This window comes from Trematomus bernacchii, unplaced genomic scaffold (assembly GCF_902827165.1).
Source record: "Trematomus bernacchii unplaced genomic scaffold, fTreBer1.1, whole genome shotgun sequence".
NCBI lineage: Eukaryota > Metazoa > Chordata > Actinopteri > Perciformes > Nototheniidae > Trematomus > Trematomus bernacchii.
The window spans coordinates 93,199-120,122 of NW_022987698.1; the positions used below are offsets into that span (position 1 = coordinate 93,199).

General features: G+C 40.6%; 1 protein-coding gene across 2 annotated transcripts in view; it reads right to left on the reverse strand.

Annotated features, from left to right (window-relative positions):
• The window catches only part of vgll4b (vestigial-like family member 4b), a 34,961-nt gene that overhangs the window by 5,559 nt on the left and 2,478 nt on the right, over positions 1-26,924 (reverse strand). Inside the window, exons 1-2 of one of the 2 annotated variants that reach the window (XM_034138785.1) lie at positions 10,776-11,112; positions 5,239-5,470 (exon numbers count right to left, since the gene is read on the reverse strand). In XM_034138785.1, the coding sequence (XP_033994676.1) occupies positions 5,239-5,470; positions 10,776-10,857 (314 nt within the window). In that variant the 5' untranslated portion in view covers positions 10,858-11,112. Of the gene's footprint in view, positions 1-5,238; positions 5,471-10,775; positions 11,113-26,924 lie in introns of those variants that run through there. The other variant, XM_034138786.1, reaches the window with a different exon arrangement.

A 26,924-nucleotide genomic window follows, 5' to 3' on the forward strand; every position in this document is an offset into this window, starting at 1 on the left:
GAGAGAGAGAGAGAGAGAGAGAGAGATACACACAGGAAACATCTGGGAAGAATCAGGGCGTAGAGAGGAGAAGACGACAAAAAAATTAAGCAGAGGAGGATGAAGGCTCAACCGCAGGTTACAACCAGGCCCGAGCTCTGCGAGGTCTGCTGAAACCCACAAAATGGATATACACACACACACACACACACAAACACACACAGAAAGTGAGCCACAGAGCCTACCCAGGCTATGTATATAAAGTATACAAACATCTCAGCACAGTTTACTCTGCTCAGTTCAGGTTTGAGTTGCGGGACTGAGCGGAAGTTAGCAATAATATTTGTATCCTTTAAAATAGAAGAGTCAGAAACCAGAGAAAATACACCTTACAGATGTGATTTACAGAGTAGTATTGGAATAAATTGGTAATTGTTCATGACATGGAACATGAAATAGAAATTATTCTTACAAAGAATTCTTGAAAACGGTTTGGTACATCAGGCCTAACATCTACAACAAGCCAGATTTACGCAGCCATTTCAAATCTTTTAGACTTCCACTCACGCAGCAATGCTGATAGAAATCTAGCACATAATGGACGGTAAACTGACTGCAGAGAAAGAGAACTGAAGAAATCCTTTGTTATTAAAGCTGGAACAGATCGGATATGGGAACAACCATAACAAGCAGGCAAAGAAAACAACATGAGAACTCGCACACACACACACACACACACACACACACAGGAAGAAAAAACACACGTGATACCCCTTTTTTTCTCACATGCTCCTACACTAAATAGTCCAGTACCATCAAGCGAGTAACAATGACCTCACCTGGCTTGACCACACTCATACAAACCAACTATACACACACACACACACACACACACACACAAACAACCACACACACACACACTCCTCCTCCCCTCTTATTTTTCCCCAATTTGGCCTTTGGGGAAACTTCCATGAGAACAATTTACTGATGAAGTTCCCAGTAGAAGGCAGCTGCACTTTCTGTATGCTACAGTACTTACTGCAGCAAACTGGCTACACTGACTAAATGTAGCTTTTTGGGACATTTTAGGGACAGAATTACATTTGAGAGTATCATAAAATAAAAGCAAGGCAGAGAGAAAGATGAAGTACTACTCTGAACAAAGTCGTGGTCAGTATGTCTTTTTGGCAATTCAGCCAGTAAGAGCATGAACAAAGCATGAGAAAGAGAAAAAAGGAACATTTGCTCCGAGCAATCCCCAGGTCAACTTGTCAGGTTCATCAAAATCTGACTTAATCTGACTTAATGGTTTTTAAAATGTAATTCAGCTAAGCAACCAACTATACAGAACATATACACAATACACTTTGTATATTATAATTAAAAAATATATACACTTAGTTTCGATAAACATCAAAGCTTATCACCTGAGAAAATCAACAGTGAGTCACATGTAACCAGGCTGCTGCATACACTTTCTTGCAGTCATATTCCCAAAATGAAAACCCTATAAAAAGCCTTGCTCTGTGACCGGCTCTTATTCCTAAGGAGGAATGAAACAGCTGAGCTAGAGGACTTTTATTCTGGCGGCGCTACAACTGCAGAGCGGCGGGCAGGCAGCAGCAGGCTTCCAGCCCGCAGGCTCCAGTGGACAGGATAAGGCTTCTTTGTTCAAGACTCCTCCTACTCCTCAGAGAAAATGAGAAAGTATTGCCTCTGCTGCCTGACAAGGAGCCCTCTCACACACATGCACACACACAGATTATCACAGATGGGCAAGCACACATGCATGTACGGACAGCGCACAAAACAACACTTGTGCATACCTGCAGTGGCTGCAGAAGGCCTATGCAGAGTCAGTACAAAGAGATCGTTTCCACATATCCTGCAACTAGGCCTATCGATGTGTTCAATCAGACTTTTATATGTAGAATTGACCATGCTATAAACTTTGTATTTATATTACAATAGTGACTTCACCATAAAACACTACGATGGCTGAGAAGAATAAACTCAGCCACATTTAATTCACAGCCGTTCGACAATATCAAAATCCCCTCATTTATCGTGCCCGTATTAAAGTGAAAAGCCTTGAGAGGGTTCAGAAAGTTTTCCCCAGTCTATGCCTACGCTGACTCCAGCTTGTTATGATTGGCAGTAACCTGAGCTTACTCCTGCTTAGCCCCGCCTCAAGTCTAAGGTGTCAGGTGCCTGTCTGAAATATGACTGAATTGAAAAGACAAAAGAACGCCTACTATAAACCTTGTGACAGAAACGCACATAATTTAGCAACCTACTGTATGTTGTCAGCACAAGGGAAAACTGCCATTTAAGCCTAACAAAGGTGTTTCTTTTAAAGAGAAGAATGAACACAAAAGCTCCTGAACATGCAGCAACAGTCTGAGCAGAGCAATCAGTGCAGACAAAAAAACAAGCTACACAGGCAGAAGCAGCCAGCAAAATCCAACAGCTAGAATGGTGTCAGATAACCATCTCTGGACATTTGAACTGAGTGTGTGCGTGCGTGTGCGCATGTGTGTGTGTGTCTGTGTGTGTACACATTTGGTGTGGTGAGGGGTGGCCTGGGTTTGTTCTCTAGCTTGTAACTAAGTCCATCATTTTCAAATTAAACCTAATCACTGTTCCAACTATTGGCAGATGAGATAAATGAAGCGGACGGCTCATGTATTTTAAATAAAGACAGCAAAGTACCCACCAGTGTTTTCTATAAAAGGCTGTTTTCACCACATTATTTTTAGCTTGACTTTTCCTGTAACAATAACCCATCATTCTCCAATTTGGTGTAATCACTGTTCTATGGAAAGGCAGAAAAACAAGGAGGAAAAGTTTGTCAGAGGCAGCCTGACTGCAGGTTTAAACAAGTCTCTCAGAAGTGAACTTTGCCAGGGAAAGCATGCCCTCAGAGAAACCTCAAATGAAATGACAAAAAAAGCGATGCATTTAGGATGGCCCTGAGGCAAATATTCTACATCATGATGAAACTTCGGAAAAACCCCAGGGTTTAACTTCAAGTTGCAGCAAGTCAACAAGCAATTGATTTTTCTTGTGTAGAGAGTAACCAACAGTACCTGGAGCCAAATGACTTCCAAGGTCATAATTCAATTGAAGATTAAATAAAGTGATTAAGGGTAATCACAGGTTAATTCTAGTAAATAATCATGCTGTTTGGAAAGTCATAAACATAACAGAGTTTTGAGATCAGTTTTCCTTTGACAGAACCTACGTTTTACTCAACAAAATGGTTGCATTTAGAAGCTGTGGCCAGGAGTTGCAACACCAACTGAAAGCTGATATGACAATAAGTCCCATTGTACTTTAGCAGACCAACTTGTGAAATAAAACTCCAACTCGTGATACACGAGTAGGAGAATTTGCTTATCAATGTATGCAGAAGTTAACCGCATCGCGCGTGAAAGATATCGTAAAGAGAGTGGAAAAACAACTAACACAACAGAAAAAACTCCAAGTGAGAAGATGGATTTACTGCCTGGTTAGAGTGTATAATGGTAATTCTCCCACCACTGACACATCCATAACAGAAAACAAGATGACTGCACTAATGTCAAGACACACAAGCTAATCCTTTGTTATGTGAGGCCAGACAGTCACGAGATGAAGGAACAAAGACCCTCTCCCTGTGCCACTACAAGACTTCAATCAAAAGTCATAGAATTGCTACCTATAACACAAGCCGTTGAAAAAAAATGGTGACAATAAACAACTTTTGCAATGCCTTGAGCATTGATGAGAATCACTGTAAAGCCCAGGATGATCTCAGATATATTGCCGATTATTGCTTCACCAATGAACTGCACATTTGCTATGACTGGTGAGCTTTTGAGTTATGACTGTGTGATAGGAAAGAAGAGAATTTAGCTACATGTTTGGAACATGTCAGCAGAAAGAATATTTAGTCATGATTGGATTATTGTGCATGAGTGACTTGGGTACGTACTATGTCTGTGATTCGCTATTGCCTTTTTCTTTGTAATTGCTATGAAAAACTAATTTACTACAGACGCATATTTAACATAACAGTCTGAACGTGATCGAAACAAAAATGATGTTGGATGTTCCTTCAACAGATATTTTATTTCAAACACTTGCTTAGTGTGCAAATGTGCAGCAAGTGTTTGTCCAAGCTCTCATGCATACATCTTTGTGTTTGCACATGCTTAACCACATAAGAACACTACTAGTAAGGGTGCTCAACTCTTAATCCAGGGCTTCCAGTATATCCATATCATCTCCCTCTCTAGTGAGGCGTGTGGCGCAGTGGATAGAGCGTTGGTGTTCGGATCAAGGGAGCACAGGTTCAAACCCCACTACAGTCAGCATGTCGTTGTGTCCCTGGGAAAGACATTTCACCCCAAATTGCTCCTGTGGGGATTGCCCACAGTATTGAGTATGTAAGTCGCTTTGGATAAAAGCGTCTAACAAGTAACATGTAATGTAATTGTGTCACCTCCCAGCCATGTTGACTGACAAACCTAACAATGCAATGAACGTAGCAACATAAAAACAACAGCTGATCATTCCTCAAATTGCTTGTATTTGCAGCAACAGGACCTATTGAGGAATTAGCATGCATGCAGAACTGCACAGTTCCACATAACATCTCTGCAATAAATAGCATGGCCGGAGTCCCATGACTGACTCAGTCAAACCGAGAACGAGAGTGTTGGAGGGGGGGGTTGCTGTGACTCCATTGCCCCCGGCCCCAGCAGTCCTTCACAGCCAATCAGCGCACCAGAATCTGTGGAATCTCTGGAAGTGGGAATGTGGGAACGCTGGAGATGTGAGTAATCTTTCTGTTGTGCAGCCCCTGTTTCCAAGCTTCCAGAGATCTGCGGCTATAAGGAGAACTCTGTGGAGCCGGCTAAACCTGGCATAGCACCCCGGAGTCCAAACTGGGACTTCTGAGAAGGCCTGCCTGGGCAAAGTTTTACCAAGCGAGGAGCCCGCAAAACACGTGGCCAACAGAAACACTGAAGTTTAATTGACTTTAAAAACAGTGGGTCTAGTATGTGTGTAAATGTAGCTTCTAGACAGCAAGGTGGCCTTCTCAATGTTTGTGTGAGTGTCAGATAGACAGGGTGAAGGGATAGAAAATATATATAAATAAATAATTTCACTAGGGCCTCAGGAAATTAGCATCTATAAATAACGTTATTTTAAGCTCCTCATAATGGATTTTGTTAGATAGCGTATAAGTGCCAGTTGAGTGTGTGTACTCACAGCTGCGTAGCAAACAGGCGGCTCATCTTTGCCACATGCTCGTTGTCGTCCATGTCGCTGTCGCCCTGGTCCCCGCTCAGCTTCCTCTTGGTGGGGCTGATGGGAGGAGGACCTGTCCTGTGGTTGGAGATGGAGGAGGAAGAGGAGGAGGACGACGATGAGGAGGAGGAGGATGAAGAAGAGGACAGAGACAGGGACTGGAGTCTGGGGTCGCCCCTCAGAGCTGCTTCACCTGAGGAGGGAGGGAGACAAGAGGTAGAAAGTTAATAATGACGTATGAGGCAGTACAACAATTATAAAAGATGAAAAGAAATGACAAAACCAGACTGAATTCAAAGTATAGCACCAGGAAAACTACAGTTGACTTTACTGTGGTCACTTCAAACATGACTGAGTATAAACTGACAGTTAAGTCTGTCTACTGACATGCTTACGCTGCCAAAATGGCGCCTCGCCGTGGGTGTAAATTATGATAATTAGTTTAAAATGATGGTATTTTCAAGTAGAAGGCAACTGTTTTATTGCCACTTTAAACAAGCTAACCACACAAAGTACTTCATGACAGTGTTACTATACATGCTGTGTTCCAGCTCAAACTTTGGGTTTTGTTGACTTATACAGTTTGCTGAGTGAGGCACAAACCTCTGGCATACGCAGGAGAGTATCTGGTTAGGAATGTTTTGGAAGAAATAGTTGTGGATGGGTTCTGCATGCACGTCTGTGTGTGGTGCGAACTATTTCTCTGTGTGTGTGTCGGACTCTTTCTGCGAACCTCCAGTCTTGTCCTGGTACAGAAGCCTTACACAGCCGTCAGTGAGTGGGAGTAAGAGCAAAAGAGAATCAGGAAAACTACCACTGGCTCCGTCTCAGCGCGGGGACTTTCCACTGCTTCTGCCTCATGTGTGTGTCTGACTTTGCCCCAACAGAAACATAAAGCTCAGACTAAAACTCTGATTCCCATGTGCAGCTTTCTCTACAACTACTCCCTAAAATAAATAGTTGTAAACACTTCCCCTTGCAAAGAAACACATTGTCCTGTTTTCATTTTCATACTACAAACATTACTCAAATTCAATGTTGATTATCTTAACGTAGAGTTAACTAAAAACTCCTACACAGCACAGTGGGAATTTAATTTACATATGCATACAAATGATATGACTTTATTTAAAGAGACGGAGCAAATATTTTCTGAGCCGTCTCAATTGCCATAGCGCAACAATTAAATCATCCAGAAACTCGTAGTAATAACACACACACAGACAAACACACACTGAAAGGCTTTTGTACTGTTATAAAGTGTGTTCTCTGTTCCTCCACTCTTCCTATATGTACGTTTAGTTTTAGCATGGCCTCCCAAACACAGCAGCAGCACCTCCCCTTTCTCTCTATCTCTGGCATGTTCCTGCTCGCCCCACTGTGAACCATAGCAACAAGGGTGACATCATTGTTTTTGGCAGGACAGAGGGTTGGCAATAAAAGAAGGGAGCCTGTGATACCACACTGGCCAATCAAAATCCAGGACACATAATAGCTTAGCAGAGGTTCAGAAGTAAAACGCTCAACAATAGGTGAATCTGTGAGTGCTTCCCCTGTGAAAAATAAGACATTTGTCCATATATAGTCCAACACCTGTGACCTTACGCCTGCAGCACCGCAAATATAGATTGGAAGGACTTCATAGGAGTTTTGCAGGAGCATTAGCACTAAGTTGATAGTGGTGAATTACTAATATCTGGAAAATGATTCTCCTTACAGGAATAACTTTAGTTTTCTAACTAACTATCTTGGAAGAGAGGTGACAAAAAAAGCCATCATGTAAGAAAGAACTGAGACACAAAGTTCTTTGTTTAAAAGGGTACTTATAAACTAAGCAAACTGACCTGCTTATGCATGCCTCCTAAACCATGACAGAATTGAATAGTAAAACATAATCCAATTATAATTTGCACAGCAACAGGCAACATCAAATACAGAGATAGGCAAAAGCACCAAATGGCAATGCTTGAAATAATTCATTTCATCATTTTCTCTATCAATTCTATAGTTGTTTGGTAGAAAAATAACATTGTATTATTACGAGTAAACACTGTTTGTTTTGTTAAGCCAGCAGACTGCCTGGGGAAGGAGGACTGTAGCACAGAATTAAAACTCCACTCTTTCCTTTCCCCTCTGCTCTCTCGGTTCATTTGGTCCACATGATCAAAGCCTGTTTCTCTTGACAGAACTTCAAACAGCTTGGAATCAGGATGAGATTGGATTACAAACAGAGGTACCCCTCTATCTCTTTATTCCCCTCTGGCTTTCTCCCTCTCTCCTTTCCCCCTTAAGACAGGATGAGTTCAAGCATGCCCTCTTCTCTCTCTGCGAAGCAGCAAAGTGATTATTTTTGGCCGAGGTCCTCAGTAACCTGAACTTGGCCCTCTGGGTTGCCTTTATTTTCAAAGTCCGTGGAGGTTTTAGGCTTTAAATACTCAAAAAGGACACACAAAAAAGCTGTTGCATAAAAGTTCTTGTCTGCAGAGCTGAACTTTTAAACCGGATGTTGGATTGGTTTGATCTCTGACAGAGAAAGGAAAGGGGAGCAAGATAGAGGGACAAAGAGGGAAAGAAGTTGACGAAAGTACATGGCTTTGAGGAGGTTTTCAACCTTGTTTATTTTCTACTGCTCAGCAGCAAAAAAGGGACAGTCAGCATTCCCCTGCACCCCTCCCGGCCAGGCCTACAACTGATAGCAGCTTTACAGAAAGAGAAAGGGAGAGTGGGGAGAGAGACAGATGAACAGACAGACAAAGAGAGAGAGAGGCACAAAGTGATAAAGAGTTGCATAATGCATAAATCCTCCAATTCAGTCTGATCACACAACTGGCAAAAAAACAATCATTTCCAAAAATAGAATCAAGAGCACAGCTTGGTTGGGAAATGAAAGGATTTGAAATAAAATGGGAGCAATCTTTGCTTTGCAGGAAATTGGAGCAGTTGTTTACAATGCTGAAGGCAACTTGGTAATAATGTGATTCTTTGTATATACACATGGAAAGGTTAATATCAGCATGACAACATGGTTTGACTCCAGTCCTCCTTTCATCCTACCTGGCACCAACACACTGATGGTCAGCACCTCAAAGCAAACTACAATAACTTCATTTCTTATATCCTGGAACTTGCTCCCAATTATAACCCTACAATATGCAAACCAAACCAATCTATCCAACTGCAACAGAAGAAGGCAATACTGGATGTGATTTTTTCAACACCTTCATTTACAGCAAACTGGGTCATAACATTGCAAAACATGGACATTGTTACATCATGTAAACAAGCCACGTATCTGTCAGTTTTGTACAAACGACTGCCACACGTTTCATATCTGGATACTGGAAATGACATTAAATATAGCAACGGCAAGTAGGCCATTTTCAGCTCCCTGCGTTATTTGTTCAGCCACACAAAGACATCACCGAATTCTGATGTAAATGTGTTTAGGTGTGAATGTATGGTGCACCTGTTTTCTTCTAGCACTGTAAATCATGCTGTATGCCACTTTGCATCAGGATAGTGAAAATATTCAACACTTTATTTAAACTATTAATATGGTTATTCAAGTGCATCATGAGCATTTATGTATGCATTTGTCCAGGAATGTATTTTGAGTGTGTGCTGATGCATACAATAACAAGTCAGAACACCCACCATATCACAAAGCTCCTCCGAACCCCTTCTTGGCTCAACATGTTTGAACATGAAGGGCTTTTCTTTCACTCTTTTTACTGTTTGGCTCTATTCCCTCTCTTTTTATCTTTGTTTTCTTATCTTGAGGCACATGATGGAGTCAGTTTTTGGCGTAGTCAGCTAAAAGAACACACACGAAAACAATAGATGGGTAAACCCTGAAGAAATGTTCTTCCAAAGATAGAAAGAGAGCATTGTGTCTAAACACATCACACATAAGAGACACCCTGAGGATATACAAGTATAAAAATACCACTGGAAAGAAGTCTCCAGCCCACTTCACTCCTGTCATTTTTTTTCACTAACAGACAGGATGAAATCTGAGAAAGATGAATCTCTGTAGTGACACAGAGAAGCTTTCTGATTGGCTTCTGTCCCAGGCCAGGGGCCGCCTTATCTGCTGCACCATCATCGCACTGTGAGCTTCTGCTTCAGGGACATTTCATGAGTGCCTGAACCACTGAGTAAAAAAAAAAAAAGCCACATGCCTAAAAGTAATCATTTTTCGTCAAACAGCTTGTCGAACAGGAATTACAGCCACACAACATTTTTGTTTCCCACACAGCATTGCAAACAGGAAAAAAGAACAACTCCAAAGAGACCATAACCACATGTTCAAACACTTAAAAAACATGTTCGCTGTTCCTGCTATAAAATGTGACTTGTACACCTGCTAAACTGCAAAATGGTTTTCAGTTGTACGTCTTAGGAGTGATATTAATCGTTCATTATATGTGACATTTAGAGAGGAGATGCTAACCGTGGCAGAGGAGCAGTGGGGGAAGACTAGGATAATGAACAGAGGGAGAGAAGAGACGAATACAAAGCTGATCAGTTTCTCAGAAGAAAAAGGTGTTCCTCTGTGATGCTAGAACTTCTGTTTTTTGTATAAACCACCTTGTGTAGGGACTTAGAATTAGATTTAAAAGATATATAATTAGTTGCTGTGTATGTCAATAATGGACCATTTTAAGTGGTCCTTTTTTCTTTTCAATTCTGGAGTTGATTCTGCATGTTCAGAATCAGGGGCAGAGGAAGGAGGTCTTTTTTAGCCCTCGGAAAGACTGGATGATATTACAACGCCTGACATGTGAGCAGTAACTGCAGAGGACAGAAGTTACACTACTATTCCTGCTAGAAAATAAGTTGCAGTCCACACTGGGAAACTACAGCAAAAGGAATAAGAGATCAATCCAAACCATCTCACAAAAAGACAATGAGACAAATAAGTAAACAACACACAATCTGATTCAACTGAAGTCAGACATGTTGCCAGAATGATCATACAGTTAGGAATGCCAAAGGTAGTTGTGAATGATAGAGAGCAGAAAGTCTGAATAACTGAGCAAATAGTAATACAGAGTGAGTCAGTGAGAGGAGAGCCATGTAGTCAGCCTCTGATCTCAATCAATAGCCAGGTCTTCCTTTCGGGAAGCAGCCAATAGCTCAGAAATGAAAACACGGGCTTATAAACACACTTCCAGTTGTTCAGATAACCAGCAAATAGCAACACATCGGCCAACGTTGACTACTTTGCTAACAGTTAATACCACACTCAATTGACAAACACTTACGTTGACATCAAGTTCAAACCGTTGAAAAGTGTTAAGAACAGTTTATGATTTGTATAAGTCTTGTTGAAATGCAATTAGTCAACATGTGATGGATTTTACAACAACTAGCCAGGCAGCAGACTCTAGGCTGAAGTAAGTTGAGTGAAACTTGGACAAAGTCTCGGACGGTAACTCACAGCGTTAACTGAGAGTTTAAAAACAAAGCAGCACAAACTCTTCACTCCACTTTACCTTCGTAGCAGAGAATGCCGATGTTGTTGTTCATTTTGTCCAGGTACTGGTAGTTTAACAGGTCCATTTTCGTTAGTAGCATTTATCGAGTTTTTACCACAAAAAGACCAGCTTTTTTCTTCTTCTTCTCCTCTCAAGCTACGGTCAACAAGCTAAAGGCCCAGCCTCCAACTTTAGTTTAATTTATTTGTAAAACTTGAATAAAATAAACCCACAAAGAGAGACACCGAGTTGACACTTTTTTCGAAATATGTGTAAATGTATCGCGGTGATAAAGAGCAAACAAATAGCGCCAGTTGTCCTCACAGCCAGCTGTAAGTCGACTGCACTGACACGCAGGCTATGCTCGGTATGACTGCTGGGCTGCAGCAGCGGTTCGTCTGCTGTGAGAGAGGGGTGCACTGCGCATGCGCACCAAATCCCTGGAGCGCCTCAAATATCAGGGATGTTTTACGCACAAGATCAGCCCCTCCAAACATATGCGGAGACCATGCAGTAATCCCATATCAAATGTATATGGGGGTATTAAAAAGAAAAACCAGTACCAATGCACTGGTTACTCAAAGTTGAGATGCAGCAAGGAGTTCCTCTAGTAAAAAAAGTGAAAACAGACAAGATAAAAAAGTGCAATACAAGAAGGTTACGATGGCTAGAATCTTATCACTAAATGTACGTCCTTGTAGGAATATTAGGCTATACTGATAGCAAAGAAGCTGTAAAGTCTGATAAATCGGTGTGAACTTGTCTGTATGGGAATAATGAAGGGATTGTTTTGCACGGTGAGAGGAAAAGGATTCCTGGAATCTATGCTTCTGCTTATTGTTTTTTTTCCCCTAGGAAGTCTATTACTTTGGATTCTCCTCAATTAATATTGTTGTTTTTTTTGTGTCAGGCTTGCAGAGGAAAATATACTTTGTACAGAGATGACCCATCTGTTAAATATATTGATATTTAGTCTACATGATAAGATAACATAATTAATGTAGGTCAATATGTTCTATGTGCGGTATGAAAACAAACATGTTTAAATTGCCTATAGTCATTTTAACTATCTGGATATCAAAAGTTACCAAGGCCCAGTAAAGTCTCCTCAGTGTCACAGCGGTTCTCTCCTGCCCCCTGGTGCCTAACATTGGCTATACCCAGGTTTTGTTTTTAAAAAAGGGGACTGAGGTGAAAAAAGCAGGATGCGAATGGGATGAAAAGAGGAACTATGAAATGTCATCATAGATCAGGTGTGGAAAGAATTGAAGAACAGTTTACTCTTAGTATTTTAAAGACAACTTGAGAGCATGAGTTCATACAGAGAAACACATTTGCCATGTACGTGTTTTTGTGTGACATATAGCCCCAAAACACACAGAGCGGGAAATGAGAGGCGTTGTGACACGCTCTGATAACACACTAAAGTCAATGCAAACTCAATTTTGAGAAACCTAAACGAAAAGATAATTTTTTAAGCAGGTGTATTTACTTTGATATCCTGTGTGTTAAATCAAACCCAAAGATAGACAGACTGTTGGCCTCCGCACTAACATTCTCATACATCTAACCTACCTTCCCCTTCCCATCTTAATACCTCCCCCTTTCTTTCTCAAACACCCACAAGCACACAGATACACACAAAAGGCCTCCCCCTGGCCTCCCCCACTAACTAACGGTGGCTCAGAACTAAGGAACATGGGTCTTGTCTCATTGGTTACCCATTGTTTCCAGTTTCGCACACAAAACACGGCTCAGTGCAGACAGAGAGTCCATTCACTGCCTGCTCCTGCTACAGCTGGTGCTGCAGCTTACAATTAATAACTCACAGCCTTAAACTCATAGCACTGCATCTAAGGAAGTAAGTGGCCAAAGCCGACATTTGTTGCTCAACTCATTTTGCATTGTGTGATAAAATAAATAAATAGTGTTGCAATGAAGTACGTCATTGTTTAGTGTTGCAACTTTCCAGGAAGAATAAACCACACATTTCTGATATCATAGCTGAACAGGTGATCAGGTGGCAAACATTGTGCATACATGCACACACAAAGTAGATTGTCACCTGAACAAATATTCCTGCAGTGGAGGACGGAAGACAGGCCCAGACCAGTGCCCCATATACATTTGAAGACAGATAATGGATCTGTTAAATGTTCTCATACTAAAAATCTGCTAGTTAAAACTCAAGGGAATTCAAGTTAAGACTAAGAGTCAAGCCTGACATATTCATTCATTATTAAGATGTGACAGTTGTACCTTTTATTGTAGGGTCATTCATTCTTTATATATTTTATCAGTCAAAAAGGAACATACCAAATGTTTTTTAAGACATAGAAACAATTGAATCCTAATAAACCTTAAGACATTTCTGAAACTGAGAGCCAATGATATAACATTTCTCAGCAGCGAACCAACTACAACTCTTTTATTCCATATTGACAACAAAGGGCATGCTAGTAAAAATAAGAATACTGACTTTAAAAATTAAACATCAAGCAATGTTTCCATTATAAATGTAAGTAAAATTGAACCATACTAAAAAATACTTGTTATACATGTCAATTAACAATTAATTGACGTTTGCTTTTGTAAACCTTTGTACATCAAGAAGCTTAGTCTTGCTGCTGTGTGTTTCCATTTGCTTTACTGTACTAATTTGTTCTGCAATTATCACTAACACTTGACATCAAATGTACTTAAAAAGGAAACGCTCTCTAACACAGTGTCTTTGTTCTGGCCTGGCATGCTGTAAGGAGATTAATGGTTACACAAGAAGTTGGAGAAATTCCACCTCTTCTTTCCATAGGGATAAGTTGTTACACATGCTGTGGTAATAACCTTTTCTCCTCACTGTTTCCCTAGTCTTTTTTTCTTCATGACTCAGAAGTAAAGAGCTCACAGTGGGGCTGATGACCTATACTGATGTCCGCTATAGGAAAAGGCAGGCTGTGGCATCACTGCTGTTTGAAAAACGTTGAGTATACACATGATTGAATGCAAACTTTGTGGAAAAGGATAACTGCTGTACTAAACTTCATTTGACAAATAAACTAAAATGACACTCTGAGAGCAGATACCTCTGCCAAGGCCAAAGGTGCATTCACGTGTCTCTTTGGTCCCATTTCCAGAGTTGGGAAGTTGTTCTGCTTTCTTACGTGTGCTCATGACCTTTAATAATGAACATTCATTTGTAATGTGGAAATAACAAGAACACTAAAAGGAATACGTGTTGTATTTTATTTCTCCGAGTGTTCAAACGTGTTGATATCTGTTTCTGAGTTGCTGTTCAGACTTGATAAACTGATGACATGAATTTTCCCAGTATGAAACTTTTTTTTTCCGATTATTGCGACACCACATGAATGCAGCACAAATTCAATGAAACTTCAACAAAAATTCAGATGTCGAGAACAGACAAACAGATCAAGCCAAAAACATTACCTTCTTGGTGAACTAACAACAAAATAAGCTCATCTCTGTCCTTAAAATAAGTTATTCTTGGAGTTATAAATCAGGTTTGATCTTTACTCTGTCTAGAGTACTTCTTTACTTTACTTTCAAAATCAATAGAGGATCTTTCAATGCCACCACCCATTCATTCATCTTTCATTTAGTTGTGTGGGTATACACCAGTCATCCATCTACAGCAGAGTATTCCTGCCTTCCTGTCATTATCCCCCTTACTTCCTGCCTGTCTATTTATCTAATCTATCATGCCAAGGCGCTACCACACCTACTGAATCTACTGTAGTGTTGTGTGTCTCTCTGAACAGGTCTGGGCTTCTCCAGGGAGTGGGTGTGTCTTTATAACAACACCGCACAGGCCAGGTGGTGAATCATCCTAATGCTTTATTAACACGCTCCAATGTTGTGACACAAACATTGACAGGATAAAACACCTTAGGATGATGGTAGAGTGTTACAAAACTAAAATGATTCTGACTTTCTCATCTTCTTTCAGTTGCATTCAGTGTTCCTTTTCTCTACTTAACCATCTTTCTGCCATTTGAAAATGAATACAAGAGTCAAAACTTTTCTCTTAGGTTTTTCAAGTTGACCGAAAGGTTTATTATAAACAGGGTCAAAGAAGAAACACTTTCACACCGTTACATATCAAAGGTCAAACCTTCAAACTTTATGGCACCCTCTGCTGAAATACTACCACACCATTACAGGCTTTGTTTACATGGTGACATCATGCATTGAAGACCTTTATCCCCTCTGAAATGTGTTACCTCAGCTTTTGCTATCAGGGTGGACACTGAACTGTAGATTTTAAACAAACCTTGAGGGTATAAAAGTTTTTTTTGGACATGTAAAGTCTACAAACAAAGACAGACCTGTATTACAAGTTATGGTACTTTAGGTTGCCGTTCCATGAACTTTAACCGTCTATTTTTAACCGTCTACAAGTCAAACGTTTAACGAAACCTGTACTGATTAATGATTGCACCTTTAAATGTCTATGCCTCTCAAATAGACTGGCACTACTTCTTAATGCAGTTTCGCGAAAGTGCTCTTACTTATTGATGGACATGTTTGAGTTACGTTTATGAGCACGTAGCCTAAGACACTTATACCATTATGTGATAGTCAAAACAGTTCTTGAATGGAGATAACATCCATTACAAAGGGCTCCTGAGTGATTGTATAAAAAACATCCACAACGAACACTCCCTGAAGAGGAAATATCAGGTTGCTACACCGAAACAATGACAACATGTATTCGTGTGGAAGTGTAGCTATTCGTCATTTCCCATCTTTGTGAATAATATTTACATAAGTACATTGTTAAGATAACCAGAGAGACCATTTTATTAACTGCATTGGATGTGTTTTGTCTTATATACATATTTAATTTGTTTTCACCTTACATTATTACTTTTTTTCACAAAACAATTCCAATGTCTGAACATTACAAAAAAGCTAAGATAATTTTTCTTTAAAAGAGTGTACTTGCATTTCATGCTATTCTATCATTATTATATGATCGGCATAAAATCTTGTCTTGACAACAATGTGTGTTACCGCAATTATTTGGCATAACACCACAGACTGATTAGTATAAGTCACCTGACAAGACTTCATTGATGTCATAATATCTAAGTGTTTTTTAGCTAAGCGGTGATTGGTGTACAGCAGCATTCAGTCCACACAGATTGTCAGCTGGAATGTGGACCGCATGGGAAAGTGTTGTCTCGCTGCCAAGACATCGAAGTCCTCCATGTCCTACTCTCCCTTATGGCCCATCTGTCTACAGAGAAAACTGTCTCACTCTTCTCTCAAACTGATCTGCTGTCTATCCTCTTCATTTCTGATCTCTGTTACGCTAATCTATCAATTTAACAAAGCACATATCTCACGATATATTATCAGGACATGACAACTTTGTTAAATGTCCTTGTTTATTCACTTATTTTCTCCAAATCTCTTTTTCATCTTTGTTTCAAATCTGTGCTCTCCCTCTTTCCAGCTCCCTTTCCCAACTAGATGATTACTACATTTTGTTTACAACCCAACCAAAACAAACATGAGGCAGACAGCTCTCACACTCGGGAGATGCAGGGCCAGATATTTGCTAGATATAACTTCCATTTCTGCATATTATCGCTATTATAGGATGTATCATATGGTAACAGGTGTAAAGATATCTTGTGCGCAGCAGTGATGCCTGTTTTTAACAAAACATTAAACAGAATGAAAACAACAATACATTGTCCAACTTTGACATACAACAAATAAATGTTTCACTGGTTAATGTCTGTTTTGTTGCTAATTAAATGTAGAATTAGGCCTTTCAAATATATAGCCCCAAACAGATTTGATTTCATAATGAAAATGTATTTGTGCTTTTAAAAGCCAATGACAACGTTCTTGCTGAGCTACCAATTGGCTGATAACAAACTGACCCCAGGCAGGGGCTTGTCATTTATTGGCCAAGACAGCTCCTACGTAGGACAGCGGGCTCTGTGCCATTACCACTCATGTTCAGCTGTGCCTGGATCACAGCCTCGGCATGCTCAGATGTCGTCAACACAACCTTATCACTGGATGCCATAATACAAATACTACACATACTTTTGTGACAGGAGTATGTTCACAGAGCACGCTCACTTCCTGTCCTTTTTTAAATAATTTATGATCTTGGAAAAAAAGAATACCTTGAACAAATTAATACTCTAAATCTCTTTTATACTGCATGCTTACGTTAATTTTTGAATACCTACCCATATGGGATAATAAATACATTAATCAAATCAAATTGCTTCACAAATCACAAAGAAAACTCATTATGTCTCAGCAGGAATACTTTTGTTAGCATTATAAAAAGGTGAACTTTTCTTTGTGAGAGGCTTGCAATCCTGTTTCATTTCATTCTCAGTAACTATGGCAAATTCTATCAAAAAGAGAGGAATGTAAAGTATGTGTGGTCAGCTCAGCTCTGAGAAAAAGGTTCTCTCTAAGACAGCAGAGTTGGTATGGGACCGGCAAGCGTGGCATTTACTGAGAGCAAATGAGTTCTTTGACATTTTAGCCAATATTAAAAAAGTAGCCAGAGCGACCTCAAATACAAGAAAACATGAGGAGCACCCATAGAAATCTGAGCCGATGACAGTTTGACTCGGCTTAGGATGTTAGATGTACAGGTGGGAAAGAGAAGAAACATGTATGTATAACTTGGCATGTTTAGAGCGGTAGATGACTCTTTATACAACCCTGTTCTAGACTAAAAGATCAGATATCCACCTCAATACCTAACAGTGATACTTAACTTCAGATGAAAAGCATCAGCTGGGTGAAGAATGTGCACTACAGGAGACATACTGTATGGATTTCTGCACCCTCTTCAGGCCAATAATGGAGTTCGCAGAGACAGAGACATTACAAGGTAGTTTACCATATGAAATTCTGGGCCAAAAATCACTTATATAGACATTCTGTAGATGGAACAACGAACAGCTGGTTAAAGCACATTTTCCAGCTCAACGGTAGTATTTCAAAAGTATTGGTAGTATTTTAGCAAAGAAAATGCTCTTATCACACAGAAAAACAGCAAAATCTAACTGCTTTAGTCACAGTCCAAAAGAAAAATGCTTGACAAACAAGGGTTGATTGTATTTAACCTTGTGATTGCAGCTGTGACCCTTTGACACTTGGCCTTTGACCATGGTGGCCCCTTGCCCCTACAATTCCTAATGGCCGCCCACTGAACCACAACGCTGACAAAGCAGTGACAATGATGTAAAGGGTGGTGTGTGTGTGTGTGTGTGTGTGTGTGTGTGTGTGTGTGTGTGTGTGTGTGTGTGTGTGTGTGTGTGTGTGTGTGTGTGTGTGTGTGTGTGTGTGTGTGTGTGTGTGTGTGTGTGTGTGTGTGTGTGTGTGTGTGTGTGTGTAGCAGTTAACAGACCAGTAACTAGAACTGCAGGGGGAGGTGTATGGAGAGGCAGAGAGGTGAATGTTGGAGGAGGGTAAGACAACGAACGAGAGATAGACTGATGGTAAGTGAGGTGACTGGGAAGGCGTCACTTTCCATAAACATATTTGTATTAATCTCAAAGGAGGCACTAAACTGCAGTTTACATTTAGCATATATTCTGGAAACAGGTATAGGCTTTCTCCAAAACTAATAAAATCCACCTACTAGCATCTCCAAAGCTCACTAATTATAAAAAAAATGTAATGACAGTGTTTCTTGGGCCAGTGAAGTGACTTCTTGGAGTCTTGCCATCAGTGTGATGTTGCCAGGCAACCAGCAGAATCATGCTAGCTGCAGCTCAATATTGAACAGACAGACGTGGGATTGTTATCAATCGTCATCCAAAGATGTCAAACTCTTGCTTTAATGCCTGTACGCAACAGTCCAGGATGATGCAAAGGCAAAACATTTCTATGATATGCCAAAATGTGAAAACACTCACTGATAATATAATTAAAAGCTTATTACTTTGTCTAACAACATGGTGAAGTCAAAAGTCTACAAAATGAACAAACTGACCAATATTCAACTGCTCAAGTTCAGGAAAAGTAGCTGCTGAATTTAATATGTTCTTACAAAAATCAAATATGATATTGTTAGAACTGGCAACAAGTCAAACCCCCTCCCCAGCAGAAGAACTGAAAGATAACCTGCCTTGTTAAAGTCTTTTGTCATCTCTAACCATCACAAGAGAATTACAGTGCAACCAATGTGCCTCAGAAAGAGGGCAAGATTCCTGCAGTAGTATCTCACTTACTGTAAATTATTCTGTGGTGACACAAAAAGATAAAGCAGGTGTGAGAGAACAAGAGCAGGGGTGTAACAATGAAGTCAGCGTTAAAGTGTTACCCTGCATATCGTCTGTACATCACTTTGACCTACGCATCGATGACACCGTTAAAGCACTCGTAAAAACTTTGCTGATAACCAAGTTGTATATACTGCAGATTCCTTGAGCCCCTCCAAAAGATAACTCAAACACTGTCAACAGTTAATGACATCATACCTCATTTATCAATAAAACAGCAACAGGCACTGACTGGGGAGCTGATAGGAAAATGAGCAATAAAACACGGTGGTGTGAGACAATGGAGTGTGTAGTCTTGCATGCATACACCTCAATTTTCATCTTTTATTGCATATCCATACACATTTGAGGCCACACACACGAACTACAGCACGTATACACAACCATACTGAATGTCAGTGTGCTCTACAATGTCACTAATTATTTTTTATTCATGATGACATAATACAGAACTGAGGACGTTAAAAGGACTGATATGTAGTCTAGCTGTGCCATGGGACTAACCTTGCAGATGCAGAAGGACGTGCTGCTGACATTTCAATTCAATATATTGTATTATCTATTTGTCATTAAGTGCCAGATGCAACACATATTACATGTATTAATAACATGAGGGAGCTGCAGTAGATTTCTTCTCAGGCATTGTCAGTGCGATCAAAGAAGCTTGTATTTTTACTGCAAAAGAAAGACTGTTAAAAAGTAAAGTTCATTTTAATTGTGTGTAAAAAACTGACAAGACTTCCCTACTTACACTTGCACAAGACAAGTGATAATAAGTCCGAATGGGTCACTTTGCTTCAAATGTTTGTATACTTTTTAGAGCTGCTTACAGCTGCTACTATTCATGTCTGTCTTTAAGTGGTAAAAGTACCACATGTGCTAAGCCTGACAGAAAGGGAATGACGTGAGACTGGATTGGACTTAAAAGTGAATTACTTGACTTGACCAAGCAAATTAAATTGTTCCTACAATAACATTGTTTAAGCGATGGCTAAATAGACTAATTCTATAAATCTTCAATCCTATAAAAACAGGAGTTTAGGCTGTTTAAATTGCATCAAAGCTCACCTTGTTATTGTTATTACTAGATTGGTAACTAATACCACACCATATGTTAAAGTTTAGGCCCTCTCAACTTCAAAATACCTCAACAAGCCCTGCAGGGAGGATGATGAGTTACAGAGAAGGTGTTCTGCTCACCAGCTGTGTGCTTACGCCATTATGTCTAGTTCCTTAACACCTGTGTTATGTTACACTAATACCCCTTTCACACCAACGGTGTTTCAGGGCCGGTTCGGTGCTGGTGCTTGAAAAGCACCGGGTTTTCCTGTTCACACCGCAGCGGAGCAGCGTCATAGCTCCGGAATCCGGTTCGTTTCGAGCACCAAAAAGTTGTCCGTCTAGAAGCAAGAACCGCATACGTCACGCTTACGTCGGAGGGGGGCGAGATTAACCTGAGCTAACACTTAAGGCGAGTACGGCAAAATACAAGTTGTAACAAGCAGTAGTGCTGAGCAAAGTGACTAGAACGCAACCACACACTTGTTAAAAAAAACACACTTTATAAAGTCAGGCAACACTAACCAGGCTTCGTGTGATTCTGTTTACTTTGACCATCCGTTCGCTGTTATTGATCATTGTGGAGAGCAGGCAGACGTTTTGTTTGTTATTATAGCAGCTATCGGATGGAATCAATACATGGGCTGCACAGGTTGTCATGTCCGACTATCACAAGTAGAATCATAATGAAAAATACGTCGGTAAAAAGTGCCTGTAGAAAACTGCTTAGCAAGTAGTCAGTTTAGCTTCGGTTGCTATGCTAACATCACCCATGTTATACCAGAGAAACTTTCATAACAGCGTTGTGATGCCAAACAGCGTCAATTCAGACTGACACCAAACAGCGTCAATTCAGACTGACACACATTCACTTAAGGGGAACTGGGGATATGTATCAGCTGCTTGTGTGACAGTCAGACAGTGAATACTTTAGAGCCGTGTGAGCTAACCCGGAGCTAACGGGAGAATACACTCCCGTTGAAGAGCATCCGGCCAGCACTGCAGCGGTCGGTAAATGCCGCTGAAACACATTAATAAACAATGAACCACGGCACTCTGGAGAAAAGTATAAGGTTGGAGAAGTCGTTATTTAATTTAATCTGGCTTCGTATGATTAAAAGCAACGCAGTCCCCGGCCCGTTGTTGTGAGGTGAGCTCCGGCGTTGGGGAGAAACTCAGCGACGTAAACTGTGACGTCATGACGCAGCAGCGGCAGCACCAGTCGGGCTCTGAGCGGTGTGAAAAGAGCCGGCGCTAAACCGAAGAACCGGTTCTGAACCAGAAAAGCTCTAGCACGGAGCTTGAACCGGAGTTGCGTTGGTGTGAAAGGGGCATAAAAGCAATGGGAAATATCTGTCTGAAACGTGGACATGCTGGAGGGCTAACCCACTCCTTGTAGGAAAAAGCTCCAAACACACCCAAAAAACCCAACCCATCACACCCACATGCATGAGTCCTTGGTCAAATTACCTCCCACTGAGAATACTGCTAGCCTCCAGCAAGGTTTTGACAAAATGCCATGATGCAAGCTCTCCAATTACACTTTCAGTGTTGATCTGACTATACACTACCGAGCATCAACAAGCTCTGACTAGTTTCTACTGCTGCCTAACACCACCCTTAAATACTAAACATCTGATTATCCAAGCTTGCAGTGATCCATATCCATACAAAACTTACATTGAGGATATCCATGATTGCATGGATATACAATTACTTTTGAAATATTTGGCAGAAAAAATATAAAACAAAGTTGGCCTACTGATGTCACGAGAGTCAGATTCAGAGGAACATCAGAGAAAAAAGGTATACTGTAATCTCGTGGCAACCATCAATTTCTGCACAGATTATCATCAGTCAAATTATTGTTGAGATAACAAAGTTCTGGGCCAAAGTGGTGGATCAACAAACAGACCGAAATTACCAACCCAGACGCCAATCTTGAAATAAGCGATGCAATCCAAGACACACATCACACAACCAATACAGCCTTACAAAGAATTACCTTTTAAGCTCAGGATGTGCCAACTTTCTAAAATAGATGTTGAATAAGGCTTTTTTGAATGTTTCACAGATGTACTCTGTGGCGTTGTTGTATCACAAAGTAATTACTGTAAGGTGTTTCTATTATTTTGTTCACTATATGCAATATATATACACAACTAAAAGTGTTCTTCAGCACAAGATTGTGACAGAATATTGTAAAATGGTATGTTTTAATAGACTGCTTCCCTTCAACAAGAGCAAGGAAATAAACCATGGAAACCGTAACAATGGGGGGATTCTGTAAAGTGTGTGTATGTTTTCTCCAAACAAACAAGCAGGATTTAGCAGCATGTGTGTCTCTGCATGTGCCGAAGTAGAGCAGAGGGTACTGTACACATCTTAGCCAACCTTCTTCTCTTGGCACCAGTGACTCTTTTACTGTAGTTCCTGTCAGAAACAAAAAGTCCATATTCCATCTAGTCCGGCCCTAAACCACCGGCCCTGTTTGGAAAGACTGGCTTTGATCTCACATCCAAGACCCAACCTCAGCCTGTGACATAAGATTTTCAACTACATAATTACTCTGTAGCTATGTCAGATTGACAATAAAGAACCTTGAACCTTGAACCTTGAACAAGCAGAGTTACGGTAAGCTGACTGGTCGTGTCTCCAAATGTATATTCAAATCAAAGAAATTACACTAAAACTGCTTTATTCAACAACAACAAAATAGAGTTGCAAACAAAGACACAACAGGCTCTGAGCTTGGCTGCAGTGCAACCCAGACTGTTTGAAAATGTGATCTCAAATACAGGTTTGCTTCCAGGAAGGGTGGAGCGCACTGCAAGATCTTCCAAATATCCACCAAAATTGCTATGGAGGGGTGGCGGAAGGTATTAAGCATTTTCCACATTCACCATTAAATATAAGGCAAGGACTACTTCACTGCTTTTTTAGTTTGTGTGTAATTACTGTGTATTCAAGGTCAGGACAATTTGACTTAAGACCTGTGATTGCTGTTGTTCACAGACCTCCGACTGGAAGCTCACAGACAGCAGTATGTGTGTGTAAATGTGTGTGTGTGCAAAACGGCGTTAGTATGAAGTGGAGGGTACTCATCTATCTAATACAAAATAAACTGACAAAGAACTGACTGATACTGTAGTCTTTGTAGGAGAATATTAAATATTAAATACAAATATTTCTTATATTATTTCACTACCTGAAAATCGTGCACATGAAGTGACGAGGTATTTTTATCCCTGATTCTTGCGTATGAAACTAGACTTTAAAGTAATGAGGCATACCTTGTTAAGTATTGTGTTTGCTTCGGTATGTTAAAACTGAAAAAATCCGGAAGGTTTTAAAAAGTACAAACTCTAATAAACACAGACAGAGTTTTTATTAAAGATAAGCAGTCTCAATTTATCCGGGCTGAGGCTAACAATTCTATTTTGGTAGAGTACTGTAGTATATTTTCCACTTTAAAGCCAAAAAGACAACTTTGGCGTATCAATCCATTATTCATGAACTGTAATTCAATTTCCCTCAAGACAGAATTTGTGTAATTAATTTCCAATTTATATTGATGGGTTATCTGCAGTAGTGCGTCTCAAGCTCTAAATGTTTGTGAGTACCGGCCCTGACAAGCCCCACTTGGTCTTCCTGAGTTTGAGCGGCTGTTATGAAGGCAGAAGCCTCTCCCTGTTCTTGCTCTGGTATAAAGAGCTGCACAGGCAATCCAGAGGCTGCTCATAATGCAGACAGGTAGGCAGAGGTTATTGACTCAACAGCCTGTTGGCCTGGTTGCTAGTTTGGCAGACTAGCAGGTTGGTTAGTAGGTTGGCTGGCTCACCCATTTGTCCCGCACTATTGTGGAAACAGGTCGAGTGCATTGTCTTTGGACAAAGAGGCCATGCACGACCCACAACAAAAAGTGACATCAGCGCAGAGGAAAAAACAATAACACTGCAGGGGAGCGAGGGAGCAGGGGAGGAGGGGAGGAGAGATCCCATGCCATTCCGCTCAAAAGTGCAAGGAAGCTGATATTCAGCTCATTTAAGCTGAAGTATTATGGGAACAAAACGATGACATGGGAGACGTTACAGCTGGAGCCCTTTCTTAATTTTCCCAGTCTACCATTAAACAAGCAATTTTCTAACACGTTGCTCTTTGTATACACTGACTATCCCATGGTAATCAATTATCATGCAACTCCGAAAAGACAGACAACTTTAAATGAGGGACTTAAAGAGATGGTAGAAATGCACAGCTGTTAATATTAATGTTAATTTCTCTTTTTAAAGTTCAGTACATTAATTGAGTTTTCTTTAAAAACTCTAATCGTACTCTCTGATGCTTTCGTAGCTTCAAATTCCATCATTACAAACAAATCCACTTAAAAAAGAACACAAATGTTCCTAAATTAAAAAAAGAAATAAAGTAATGCACAGCCAGATAGCAATGACACACAATCTGCTAAGATCAGACAATACTATAAAGAAAGAAAACTCAACTGCGTATCAATTATCTTTGGCATCGACTAAATGTTAAAGGTGGGGTAGGTCATTTTGGAGAAACCAGCTCGAGTGTGCTAGAATTTGAAAATACACAGCCAGAAAAAATCTCCCACTTCCTTACACAGCCCCTCCTCCAACACACACGAACGCGCACATGACCAATGAGGGCACGAGATAAGTTTGTGCACAGATGGAAGGCTGACAGGCAGGTAGGCCATCCAGTTATTTTAGCCGGGCCGGCTAAAATGATTGGTCGTGCTTTTTACAGTACTACGGCTTCCACAGATGAAATTTCTTTATGGATTTTTTGTCAAAGCACTTAAGATATTCATTGCTATCGGGATGTTAAAGCTCCCATGTCATGCTTTTCCGGTTATTACCCGTCCCCTTGTGTGTTATGAAGGTTTTTATGCATGTAAACGGTGTGCAGAGTCAAAACCCTCAAAGTACACCCTGTAGCGAGTAAAACTCTAACACAGAAAATACCTCCCCAAAACGCCTCGTTGGAGATACGTCACTGCCCATTTGATTCTTCCGGGTACCGCCTGATGTCATGCGGTACCCGGAACGAAATGGACCAATCCCGAAGAGCTATGGCCACACCAGCAGCGGCGTGTTCCTCCTCCAGAGGTTCGAAGAACCGGCATTTCACAGACGAAAGCTTCCAAAACATTGCCCAGTTTGAGGCCGGATATGCACAGCTTGTTTGGACCGTTTGGAGCAGGGGAAGATCTGGGTATACAACCTGTAAGTTTGCATTGTTATTTGTGTATTTATCAAACAAGACTGTTTAAATGTGTAAACTGTGTTGGACTGCTAAGCCATTGACACAGTGCTAACTGTGCTAACTAAGTTGCTAGAGTTTCCATATATCAACTCTAATATCAGCAGATGGCCTTGCATACATGTATCTCATAGCAGGAGAATGTCTGCATTCACACACAAAATACCTATTGACAGTATACTCCGGGTGATTTGCCGGTCAGTCGCGAAACGTAATTACATTATAGCTGGCGTAGCGATCTAACACACGGAGCTAGAGCTAGTTTTGGTCGGAAAAACATTTTTGTGATGCTACGTTGCTAGCGTTTAAATATATCAACTACAATGTCAGCAGATGGCCTTACATGTTTGTCATGGCAGGAGAATGTCTGCAGTCACACACACGGAATACTCATACAGTATACTGTACTGTGATTTACCGTACATTGTGACCGTACATATACTGCATGTAGCTAACGAGGCTAGCTGTATGCTAGCGCAAAACAATGTATTCATGCAAGTTACATTGTATGGTAGCAGAATACCCGTATACGATTGCAATTATAAACACGTTATTGCTAGCCTAATATGAACCACTAGCTTTTGTTCATAGTTGTTTTATTACACTGCATTATAGTTGCCTTTCCTCCAAGCTAACGTTCATATCGTGTTAGCTACCAAGGTAAACAAAGCTAGGTTAGCATATTAGCAGGCAAGCTGTTCATTACACAACTACTACTAACGAATCTAAAACAACTAAGTTTCTCTAATATTTTGTGATTTGATTTCGTCCAGCCAGATCCTGGCGGACAATCCATGACGGGGAAGGGACTTCGACTACTACTGAGGCTTCGTGCTAAAAGGCACCGCACCGACTGTGCGCAGGCAAGATGCGAGGAGGAATGAATGATATACCGTGTGTATATATGTATATTTATGTTCATTTTGTACATTTCTAAAAATAAAGTTTAATGGAAATACTTAGTAGGCCTATCCTTTCTTCCCTGAATTCATATATAGCAAACCATGATTTGATTTCTCATCAAACAGTAGTAGTTTATAACGGGTAAAAATAACTTACTCTTTGTTATGAGAGTAGCTCGTAGGCCACAACGGAAAGACAAGGAGACATACACGAGTTTACAAAACCACGGCACATTTATTGTGGTAAATGCAGAGATAGGTGGTTGAGAGGATCGCAGAGTTAGTCTTCCTGCAGCCGCTTTGGAGAGAGACTGTGTCCGGAGGTGTCCGTGATCGTGCTGATTAGCCTCTTCAGCTCCACCCCATCGTAAGACAAAGGCCCTGGGGCCGTCACACTCTTCTATAACAACAGTTAAAAATATATATGTATATAAAATATACCGCTGTACCGACGCCATGATAAGACTGATGTTACGCTGAGAGCAGCCGGGAAAAGCACTGACATGGGCGCAGCCTCTCTGGTGGTTGACTAATCAGAACGAGTGGCCGAGCTGACCAATCGGAGCACACTAGGCTCGCAGGGAGGGGGGGGCAAGAGCTCCAACGAGTCGTTTAATGGAGAAAGTGAA